The sequence below is a fragment of the Priapulus caudatus genome, unplaced genomic scaffold, assembly GCF_000485595.1.
Source record: "Priapulus caudatus unplaced genomic scaffold, Priapulus_caudatus-5.0.1 Scaffold789, whole genome shotgun sequence".
NCBI classification, from domain to species: Eukaryota; Metazoa; Priapulida; class Priapulimorpha; order Priapulimorphida; family Priapulidae; genus Priapulus; species Priapulus caudatus.
The window spans coordinates 73,865-86,515 of NW_014577850.1; the positions used below are offsets into that span (position 1 = coordinate 73,865).

The 12,651-nt window shown below is 45.7% G+C and overlaps 1 protein-coding gene across 1 annotated transcript in view; it reads right to left on the bottom strand.

The window, feature by feature from the left end:
* The window catches only part of LOC106813538 (neurogenic locus notch homolog protein 1-like), a gene marked incomplete in the record, with an annotated part of 11,315 nt that extends 9,700 nt beyond the window's left edge, over positions 1–1,615 (bottom strand). Inside the window, 2 exon segments of the mRNA XM_014817699.1 lie at positions 764–947; positions 1,356–1,615. Coding sequence (XP_014673185.1) covers positions 764–947; positions 1,356–1,615 — 444 coding nt within the window.
* Positions 1,616–12,651: the final 11,036 nt, after the last annotated feature.

Here is a 12,651-nt window from a genome sequence, read left to right on the forward strand (position 1 = left end):
TAGGCCTAGGCCTACACGATGGCCAACAAACCTTTTTTGCCTCCATCTTTATTTTCGTTTTCTACTTGCGGCTCCATCGTTTTCTTGATAACGGCAAATTGTTTAGGTTCTACGGAAAAGCATGGAGCTATTTCATCTGAGTTCCCACGCTTATGGCACGCCTTAGCGTGGTTTTAAAATTCGCCGCTAGGCGCCACACCAACCACTTAATTCATGTTTGGTCTATTGCCTGTTCATTTGTTGATTAAACCTCGTTCCTAACAAACAAATTGAGAAAGTTTATGGAATTCCTGGAGTCGAGGTTGGGAGGAATGTCTGCCCGGCGTTCAACCTCGAAAACACTACACTGCCATATTCTCGCAGGAAGTCGACACCAGATAATAGCGGGACAAGATCACCCCACCAGAAAATTTCCAAAAATTGGCTCTCGACGATTACATTTCATTTGTTGACGGAAATTTACTATCATCTAACGTAGGGCACGACTAACGTTATTTGCAATAAACAATTTTATTTTGAAATTGAATGCAGTTGATAGGCAATAGCGAGCTCTACCAACGTAGATCGAACGATGATGGTGGGAAAATGATCCCGACTCACAATACCCCCCCCCTTAATATCTCAATGGATTTACACGATTCACAAAATCCATGGGTACTCATTACAAAAAATCGGAATTCCGACTTTAGTCGGAAAAATCTCATGCCTGATCTAAGGTCAGGTCAGCATAGATGGCCCTTAATACATGTGGTGGAATATTTACTCCAGCAAGGCTGCCATACTTGTCACTGAAATCTTTCCTCATACGGCGGGTGTGGTACGCGGGCAAAGTAGGCTTCAGTTTATCCACTATTTTAGTTGCGGCCGTCATCATTTCTGATGATGAAATATCATCTGGCACACGCCACACAAATGTCGTCGCCCCCACCGATCCACCTGGGTCATATCTAAGAAAAGCAATGTCGCTTGATACAATCAGGTTTTGGTAATATCAATACCTTTCTGCAACTGTTGAACATGGATTTGACATGTGTACCTATTCATCAACATATAGCGACTGAAAAAAGTTGAGTTCAGACAGAAACATATCAAGTTGTTTATATTTATCAGACACTGCATCAGAGGTACCTTTCCAAAATTCTAGATAGAGGTAGGTGTCTAATTTTTGTACTGGATTTAATTCCATTTGCCTGAGTTTCTGTTTCCAGGCATGAGACAGACAAATGCTGAAAAGGGAGGAAGGGGGTGAAAAAAGTGGGGGAAACTTCTAGCGGGGTCTGAGGGCATGCCCCCCAGACGAGAGTGTGTCACGAGCGATTCCCGCGGGTGTGAGACCCCGGTTGTCGTTAGTGTACCTTGGCGTCTCTGGGTAGTTGGGGACAGGTGTGGCGCCCACCGGGTTAAGAGTAGGGGTTCTAAGATTTGGTTGGGGAGTTGAGTGGTAAGCTCCAGCAGGTTCCCTACCTTCCAGGGTCTGCTTGAGGTTGCCGGTCTGATAGGTCAGCTCGGCCTTTCGCTGTGCGAACTCGAGCTTGTCTTGAAGGCCTTTCAGTTCGAGCTCTTGTTCGCGTATCAGCTGCTCTCTATGCCTAGCCTCTATCTTGAGCGCTCTCATTTCTAGCCGCTGTCATTGTTGTTCTTGATCTTCGTCAAGCGGTAGTCGTTCTGGTAGTTGTGGTGGTGGTTGTTGTTGTTGTTGTTGTTGTTCTTGATCTTTGTCAAGCGGTAGTTGTTCTGGTAGTTGTGGTGGTGGTTGTTGTTGTTGTTCTTCTTCTTCTTCCACGTGATTGGCTTCCACCAACCAAGCGTTAATGTTCGTAATAAAGTCTTCGTAATTGGCCCGGACCACCGGTAGGTAGTCGACAGCCCTGTCGAATGCCACGCCAGGTTCCAATAGGTTCACATAGGCATCGTGGGCCTCCGTCACTCGCTCGAGTGCTGTGCCCAGGTTGGGGAGGACTTCCTCGACTTCCTGGACGTCTCCAGCGTTCCTGAAGGCCCAGTGATGGTTATCAGCCGCGTCAGTGCTACCTTGCGAGCGTTCTTAGTTTCATTGAGATCCATATTGCAGTAATTGTTCGTACTCTCCCAACGTGTTTAACTGTAGCGGACCGTGAGGTTTGCCAGGGGTTGTAGTGACCGTAGCATAGTTCTTGAGAGCAGTAAATGAGAATGACGAGTGTTCTGGTGGTTACTGTAATTTATTTCCCTTGTGATATACTCGATCAGTGAGGTTATGAGCTCCAGTGACCAGAGTTAAACTAATAGAAAAAAAAACAAAACCGAGATTTACAATCACGAACGGAAAGACAACGTAAGTATCGTTAATATGACAGAAATAGGTCGACGTTAAATAGATAAATATTATATGCATATTGATGCTAACGATGTGTTTAAAGCTAGTTTACGCTCTATAGGCCTGATAGGTTATACATGTACGTTCCTATACAAATTATATATGACGCTATAAATTTACCATAAATTTCCACAACTAGCAGAAAATAGACTTTAAATCAATAAAGGTAATTCCTCTAGATCACATAGATGTTACAATAACGCTCGACGGCGTGTAGATGACGAGATATTTAGATATTTAAAATGACAGTAGGCACACAGGCCATGCAACTTGATAATGATCTAAAATATACAGTGCTAATATAGCGTACAAACTTACAGAGAAATCAGGCTATACATTAGATAGTTGTGACAAACATACAGCGGGTATCAAAATTGCCACTTACCACGTTGGGAGAGTAAGTTTTCCGAATAAAAATTGGTTAATTTAGTCTAAACTAATTTAAATGTTGAAACTTGACAAATGTCCGATTGCGCCCACTCGCGTGTCTATCGTGGCTCCCTCTCTCGTTGATAGCGTGGGTTGTTCTAACCTTATAGTTTCGTAGTTTACACTTTAACAAGTTTTAGTTTAAAATTAGTTAAATAGACAGGTTGGGTCCTACTTTAATCTATACTATATTTAAATGCCCGAAAGCAAGCATTTAAAAACATCGCTACGACCTTTACACGTCAATAAAATGCTAAGCTACAGTGAGGGTGGCTCCGCCTGCCACAAACAAACACGGCCGACGGAGAAAGCCAACAGTCACATCGTGAGCTGTCAAACAGGCTTGAAAAGGGTTATGGGTCGTTACACAAGTGTAAAGGCATAAACAGACGTCCCAAGTCTCCCGGTCAGAAGCTCTCGGTTTGGAACATTTTTCAGCCATATGAAAATTTACATCAGTAAATCAGTAAATTACTAAATGTGCCGTTGTTGTTGATGTACTTTGATTTCAGCGAACAATAAAAGGCGATAAAACGATGATTTTACATTTATACTTTATAAAAAATAGTGGTGTGCCGCGACAAACACATATCGCAGCCCGCCACAACTTTTTTCCTGTTTTTGCGCACTGCGAAAAATCGGCGATGGACCTGGCTCCCTTTCTTGGATTGCTGGGCCAATGCTGGCTCCCTTTCTTGGATTGCTGGCTCCCTTTCTTGGATTGCTGGCTCCCTTTTTTGGACTTTCCCAACTTGGGACCTCTGCGTTGGAATTATAATTTAGCGCACCCATGCACCGTGTTGTAAAATGTAAATGTAAATAATGGAAAGATGGCAATGATTTTACGGAATGCTACGCGCGTTGGACGTTATGTTTCCGCACAAACTTTCACCTTAGATGGTTGAGGTTTTTTTATAATTTGCATTATTGATGTGAATGGGAATCATGCATTTCTTGAATACATGATATATATAATATATTGTAATATAGATGACAGAATAAAATAGATTGAGAAAATAGAAATGAGAACATTAGAATGAATAAAAATAGAATAGAATAGAATAGATGCTAGAAATATATAATAATAGGTATATATAAATAAATAAATATAAAATAACTAAATTTATAACGTAATTATGAGCAATAAAACAAACAATTAATCACTATATAATCATTACCAATTATAATAATCAATAAATTAATAATCACACAGTTCAATTAATACAGCGCACTTCTAGAAGGCTATAGAGTAGACAAGTGTCTGGTACGTATATAGCTGATGGCTGTCTTTGCACCATTCTCGAACATTCTATACGCCAACCGGATATGGGACCTATATTCGTTTATTTACTATCCGCCTGCCTCATCAGTCGGTTAGCGTATAGCATCTGCCGTAAAGAAGTACTACTCTAGCTGTATCTATATATATGTAACACCTCTGTTTATTTTAGCCGGTGGCAGTTCACTCTGTCAATTGATTCCACGTATTTCTTCCCATCAGATGGCACTGCATTGTACCCTCGTCTGTCTAGCTCTCTATAGTTAGTTTCTTTTACGGTCATTGTCATTACCTTAATTGCCGTGTTATCTCGTCTTTTCGTCTACTTATCTCAACATTAGGAGACCGTATATATAACGCTCGCATAACAGGCTGTTACTAACAGCCGATGCCTAATCCACGCTAAGCTGGCAGTTACAGAGTATATACTGTGTGTGTGTATGTGTGTGTGTGTGTGTGTGTGTGTGTGTGTGTGTGTGTGTGTGTGTGTGTGTGGTGTGTGTGCGTGTGCGTGCGTGTGTGCGTGTGCTGCGTGTGTGTGTGTGTGTGTGTGTGTGTGTGTGGTGTGTGTGTGTGTGTGTGTGTGTGTGTGTGTGTGTGTAGCTGGTGAGTGTGTGCTGTGTGTGTGTATGTGTGTGTGTGTGTGGTGTGGTGTGTGTGTGTGGTGTGTGTGTGGTGTGTATGTGTGTGCTGCGGGTGACAAGCTGCGCGGCGCCAGGGCCTTTGCCAAAGTGCAGGCTGATAATATACATGTAATCGACGGACATCCGGGCGTAAGTTTGCTAACGTAGATAACACGTAGGATACGTAAGCGTTAGACCAGTGACCAGCCACTGATAGCAAGAGTGTCTGGCTACTGTCTTTCAGTAGTGGCCAGCCGCTGAAACAGCAGCAGAAATAGTGGCAGCAGCTGAAACAGCAGCAGCAGCAGCAGAAACAGTGGCAGCAGCAGAAATAGTGGCAGCAGCTGAAACAGCAGCACTAGCAGCAGCAGCAGCAGCAGCAGTAGCGCAGTAGCGGGCAGGTAGCGGCAGCAGCAGCAGCGGCAGCAGCAGCAGCAGCAGTAGTAGCAGCAGCAGTAGTAGTAGCTTTAAATGTGTGCAATAATAATTATCCCAGTAAAAAAAGGAAAACCCAGAGCAACGGTAAAAAGAAATACGTTCTAGAAAGGCAGAGATTAATTAGAGAATTAATTTTAATATTTTCATATACATAATTATATATTATTATTATTATTATTATTGTTATTATTATTATTATTATTATTATTATTTTCCAAAGTGGTCAGCGGCATTAGCCGGTGGCTTTGGGTTGACGCGTGTCCGCAACCTGGGACAATAGGGATTCAATCCAGAATTCTTCGCAGGATGTGTGCTGCTCTCAGTAGTGCGATTTTCTGCACTTCTTGGGCAGTGTAGTGCCAGGGAGTTCCTTAAGGTTCTTCTCATAACCATTCTTTATAGAGCCAAGGGCTCCAACCACCACTGGCATAATTCTCGTCTTAGTATTCCATATTCTCCTAACCTAATAAGGAACAACCTTGTCTAATATAGTCCCTTTGCTGCTTATATAGAGCATTTCCCGGTTGTTTACAGCTAGTCTTGTTATACGTTTGCGCTGTTTCGCACATAGATGGAAAATAAGTCATCCGGCCAGGAGACGTAATACCCTCCCCCCTCCCTAACCGGACCCCCGCCAGCACGGCGCCCCCGCCCACCCAGCCCTCCCGCCGCCCCGCTCTTTCACACGCGCCGGCTATCGGGCTAATTATTCCGACGATTTAGCTGCGGTGGCAAAAAACGCGCCGGGAAGACGCCGCGGCAAAAACGTGGCAGCCGGACGAACGAGCAGATAGAGTGCGGCGATGGTCGACGAGAGAAAATAATTACGCTTATAGCGCTTATTATAAACTTCTGCGCATAGAGGCAACAGCTATTATAGCCGACAGATAACGAGTGGCGTTCCATTGGTCGTCAATATATAATAATATATATATATATATATATATATATATATATATATATATTATATATAATAGGTAAAGCGCATATATAGGCTCGCATTGACAAATGTCTCTTGCCATTACGGACGCGTAGCGCTATATAAGATAGGAAATGCTGGTGTTCTTTCCCCACCCTCTACACACACGCGCGCGCTGTGACCAGACGCGTTCTCCGAAAAGCACTATAAGTGAGTGAAGGAGTGGACTGAGACGCAGGGTGCAGGCAGGCAGGCTGGCAGGCAGGCAGGCAGGCAGCAGGCAAGGCAGGCAGGGCAGCTCACACTGGGATAGATAAGATCATGTGCGCGCGTGCTGCAGAAGGCGGTATTAATATAGTTGTTTCTTCAGCGAGCGAGCGAGGGGGTGTTCGGTTCCCCCCAACGCACGCACGCACGGCACGCGATGCTGGATCCTAGATCTCAAGCAAACAGGGCAACGCAGGCCGGGTATATACAGCCGCTCCTCACTCACAGCACAGCTGCATGGCCAGAACGCAGGCAGACACAACTGCCAGCGAGTGAGTGAGTTGGGGCGTAGCGAGAGTGCTAGAGACTTGACGGGATTGTGTTGGAGTGCTTGAGGGATCGAGTGTGCGTGCGTGGCGTGTACGCGGCGCGACGGGAAGGCACGCGTTGGCAATCTGCCTAAATACGGGAAGTTTGTTTCAACTTCTTAACGATAAAAGCGAGAATTAGTGTTGAGTGCAGAGGAGTTGCGCCAGGATATATGTTATGGGCAGGACGCATGCAAGGAACGCCGAAAGATGTGGCAGGTATGTGTGGAGTTAAGTGTATAAAGCCTGTTCTGCTAGAATCTATGACAAAATACGGACATACGCATATACGCTCTTCTATGACACTATTTGTCATAGGAAGATTCTTCCTATGACAAATATTGTTGTATGTGTTTGTGCGCATCATAGGAGTTTAGGAGCGCTATTATGAACGCAGAGCGTGAATTTCAGTTGTAAAGCGGAACGAAGTTGACTCGCCAATATTTCTCATAGAAAGAATCTTCCCATGAAAAATAGTGTCATAGGAGAGCGTATATGCGTACGTCGTATTTTGTCATGCATAGATGCAAGCAAACATGTGTGGTGTATAGGAGTAAGGCGTAGCTAATCGTCTCTTGGAAGTGGTTGCCGGGCGCGGTACACGTGCGCAGCCGCGGAGCGGACACACAGGGCCGGGTGCGGCACGCGACACACGCGCAGCAACACACAGCACCGACCCGGGCACAGCGGACACCAAGGGGGGCGACAACAGCGGCACGCCACACACACAACACACACACACCACACACAGCCACACAACACACACACATCACACAGACACCATCACACGAACATGGCAAATATAAAGTAGCTATATATCCGTGTGATGCGTGACAGTCGTACTAGGCGTAATAATCAGGAAGCAACTCTTCCGGTTCCCGTAGCCGTCAGCTGGTGATTAGGGTTAGGATTGGCATTGGCGATTGAATTATAATTACGATTTGAAACAATATTAGCGTTATTGTCAGAACTATATGATTAGGCTTATGATTCGGATTGAAATAGGAGATTGTTAACAGGGAAATGTTAGATTACGAGGCTACGAGGCTAATATTAAGGTATTAAGTGGTTAGCCCTTTTTCCTGCTGATGTGTGCATGCGTAAGTGCTGTAACATGTGTTACCCTACAGTGCATGCGTTTACATGCGTGTGCTTGTTTTCTGGAGTATACACACGCCGTATTTCACATTTAATGACAATAATAATTGGGTGTTATATTCCTCCGATGACGCACGAAGTCGCTTCTAATTCTATAATTCCGCATCGAATCGACACTATACCTCCACAAATGTGCGAGTGCCAATAACGCCCGCGTAGTGGCTCTCTCAAACGATCACAGGGCACAGGAAACCACGAGTGCAGCCGGTCAGCATCGCATCCCCCGGATGTGACGTGTACACACAACCTTCTCCTTCCGCTGATATATTCGTCTCGGAGATAGTGTGGCCCTCAAGTAAACCTCTATCCAGTATCTCGTTGTATCATTGTATCGTTGTATCGGTGTATCGTTGTATCGTTGTATCGTTGTATCATTGTATCATTGTATCATTGTATCATTGTATCGTTGTATCGTTGTATCGTTGTATCATTGTATCGTTGTATTGTTGTATCGTTGTATCATTGTATCGCTGTATTGTTGCATAGTTGTATCGTTGTTTCGTTGTATCATTGTATCGTTGTATCGTTGTGGTTGTATCGTTGTATCGTTGCATGTATTGTTGTCCGAAGGCTGTCTCAGTCACTTACACGGCCGTAGGAGCAGCAGACGCCCGTAGATAGCATCAGCAGCAGCAGCAGCTAAGATTAACGTTATGGTTTATGGTTACGCCACTTACGTAATACAAACCTATAGGAAGGTTTCGCATTAGCTCACGATATAGCCAGACGCGCGTGTTTCTTTTACTCCTGCTGGGGGTTGCATGTGAGCGGGGACTGCATGGTAGCTGTAGAGCTGTTGCGACCACGGTGACGCCTCGTTATATTTGTGAGTGCCATCTAGAATGGTCCGAATAACTTTGTGTATTGCTCAGCAAGGATTGATGTACAGCTGAATATAAGCATATGGAACACGGACCGGCAGGTTTTAGAACCCAATCACGAGGTTTTATCACGGTCTCATGGTTTTACCCCCTGATAACCAATGAACGAGCGGTACTTTTAAGTACTCTAACTGCAAGCCCGTTAGAGACATTTCCTGAGAGCAAACGAATGAACAAAAACAATGTAAAAACTCTCAGTGTACGAGTATCAGTCATTGCCCTGACAACGACATAGTTCCCGTTAATTAAAAATAGACGCTGTTTCTCACGGTTGATTAACCCGTTTGCTCGCGTTTCATCAACATAAACACATAAAGCCGCGGGTGCCAGCTTTCGATATTATGATTCCGTCAAGAAGACAGTAATGTCAGCAGATGACGGGGGCAAGATGTGTTACATTGACTTGGAACACCACTGCATTCTGATAGCAGAGAGGAGAATGTTGACTTAACACAAAATTCTCTCGTACGCGATGTTTTCTTTGCTGATAAATAATGTTTTTGATGAGAGTGTAATAATGATTTCTATGTGCGTGTGAGTTTGTCTCTCTTGGGTGGTTTGTGATATCAAAGATGGCCGCCTCGAACATAGACAATCGCTGAAAGGTTAAATAAAAACGGAAAAATAGTTATGAGATGCCCTGATCATCTACGCACGTGCTGTGTTCTAATATGCGCTGTAAACCCAAATTTAATATAACGAGTTCGAGCTTTTACACTAAAATCAGTGAAAATGTGTATTATGAGCCTTCTATATACGATATACTATCTATATACCCTTTAATATAGAACAATTCTGATACTGTAACGTAGTAAAGCCGCCACTCTACACTAAATCCCTAAAAATCTCCATGTACTACAATAACGAACCCGCTACTATGGCTTTCATCCACTGCCTAAAGGAAAACTATAATTATAATTAATCTTAAGTATGTTTAACCGGAACTAAACGGCTTAAAGCTGAAATTCTTTGAATTTTGCACAGGGGAGAGATAGTGATCCGCTAGGGGACGGCTCTGATTGGCTAATTTTGTCTCTTATTTATTTTATTTTTTATTATTGTTTATTATATATATATATAAGGTAAAGCGCATATATAGCTCATTGACAAATTGTCTCTTGCCATTACGGGACGCGTACGCTATATAAGATAGGAAATGCTGGTGTTCTTCCCCACCCTCTACACACACGCGCGCGCTGTGACCAGACCGTTCTCCGAAAAGCACTATAAGTGAGTGAAGGAGTGGACTGAGACCAGGGTGCAGGCAGGCAGGCTGGCAGGCAGGCAGGCAGGCAGGCAGGCAAGCAGGCAGGCAGCTCACACTGGGATAGATAAGATCATGTGCGCGCGTGCTGCAGAAGGCGGTATTATATAGTTGTTTCTTCAGCGAGCGAGCGAGGGGGTGTTCGGTTCCCCCAACGCACGCACGCACGCACGCATGCTGGATCTAGATCTCAAGCAAACAGGGCACGCAGCCGGTATATACAGCCTCACTCACCACAAGCTGCATGGCCAGAACGCAGGCAGACACAACTGCCAGCAGTGAGTGAGTTGGGGCTACGAGAGTGCTAGAACTTTGACGGGATTGTGTTGGAGTGCTTGAGGGATCGAGTGTGCGTGCGTGCGTGTACGCGCGCGCACGGGAAGGCACGCGTTGGCATCTGCCTAAATACGGGAAGTTTGTTTCAACTTCTTAACGATAGAAGCGAGAATTAGTGTTGAGTGCAGAGGAGTTGCGCCAGGATATATGTTATGGGCAGGACGCATGCAAGGAACCCGAAAGATGTGCAGGTATGTGTGGAGTTAAGTGTATACAGCCTGTTCTGCTAGAATCTATGACAAATACGACATACGCATATACGCTCTTCTATGACACTATTTGTCATAGGAAGATTCTTCCTATGACAAATATTGTTGTATGTGTTGTGCGCATCATAGGAGTTTAGGAGCGCTATTATGAACGCAAGCGGTGAATTTCAGTTGTAAAGCGGAACGAAGTTGACTCGCCAATATTTGTCATAGAAAGAATCTTCCCATGAAAAATAGTGTCATAGGAGAGCGTATATGCGTACGTCGTATTTGTCATGCATAGATGCAAGCAAAACATGTTGGTGTAAGTGCGGTGCTAATGTGTGCGCGCGTACACGCGCACGCGCACGCACACACACACGCACGCACGCACACACACACACACACACACACACACACACACACACACACACACACACACACACACACACACACACACACACACACACACACACACACACACACACACACGCACGCACACACACAGTATAGAAGCAGTAGCAGCAGCAGCGATAATTTCCTTTTCCGATCGTCTAACTTTTTTTCCATTTCATTTTTAACCGTGCATTCTACCGGTTACGCAACAAATTGTCCGCTTTCGAGTTATTGCGCTTCCGCTTGCGTCTCGCATTCATCGTATTAGCCGGGGTTTTATTTTAGTTGAGCTAATTTCTTTTGCGAACTCCTCCGTCTTGTCAGCGTCTGCAGCGCTGATTATTATTTTACTGCTGCGCCATTCTCTAAGTACGTGGTGCGACGTTCGTAGCAATTTCACTTACTCACTCTCTCTCTCTGTCCTTCTCTCTTTCTTGCTGGCGCGCACTCTAATTCTCTCTCTCTCTCTTCTGCTTTCTCCAAGGTCCTCTCTCTCTCTCGCGCGCGCGCGCTGTACCTATCTACCTCCCCATCATATCATAAGGACTTCTGTAAACGAATGCAAATGGAGGAGGGGGGATAATTGGCACAGTGGGATTATTTGCATACGATTATCATTCGACGCCGATCCGCTTCCAGCCACTGGATCGAAAGCGAGAAAAAAGAAAGAAAGCGTTTACGAGTAGCGTTTACGATCATGCGGGCATCACACACACATACGGCAAGCAGCAGCGGCGGCAGGAGCGAACACTTAGACATGTTAACTAGTGTAGCCGGACGTGGCATGCAACCTCAGTAATGGCTGTGTCTCCCGCGGCGTCTCCTCCCCCCTCCTCCCCTCCTCCTCCTCCTCCTCCTCCTCCTCCTCCTCCTCCTCCTCCTCCTCCTCCTCCTCCTCCTCCTCCTCCTCCTACCCCCTCTTCCTACTCCTCATCCCCCTCCTCCTCTTTTCACCGGAACCCCGGCGAGGCTAGAGCTCGACACGTTATCAACACCACCACCGGTCACAGGTGTACAGCATTTGTACGCACGCACGCACGCACGTACGCACGCACGCACGCACGCCCGCACGCACGCACGCACGTACGCACTCGTCAGTGCGTTCTGATCCGGTTACCATGGTAAAAGCCGTCGCTGCCTCGATCCGGTTACCATGATGAACGCCGACGCAGCCTCGATCCGGTTACCATGGTGAACGCCGACGCAGCCTCGATCCGGTTACCATGGTGAACGCCAACGCAGCCTCGATCCGGTTACCATGGTAAACGCCGTCGCTGCCTCGATCCGGTTACCATGGTAAACGCCGACGCAGCATCGATCTGGTTTCAAATTATTGCTAACGGTGACGCGGCCATGACGTTATTGCTGACGGTGACGCGGCGATGATGTTATTGCTGACGGTGACGCGGCGATGACGTTATTGCTGACGGTGACGCAGCGAGTCAGCAATAACGTCAGTCAGCAATAACGTCATCGCCGCGTCACCGGTGACGCGGCGATGACGTTATCACTGACGGTGACGCAAAAACGCAATAAAGCGGTGAGAACTACGCACCTGTTGCGATGCGAGATACACGCGAAAGTCAATAAGATATACCGACAAGCTGCACATCATCGTTTGATTACATTAGCGAAACTCCCTTACCGTGCATCAGCAATTATAATGGCACACACACACACACACACACACACACACACACACACACACACACACACACACACACACACACACACACACACACACACACACACACACACACACACACACACACACACACACACACACACACACACACACACACACACACA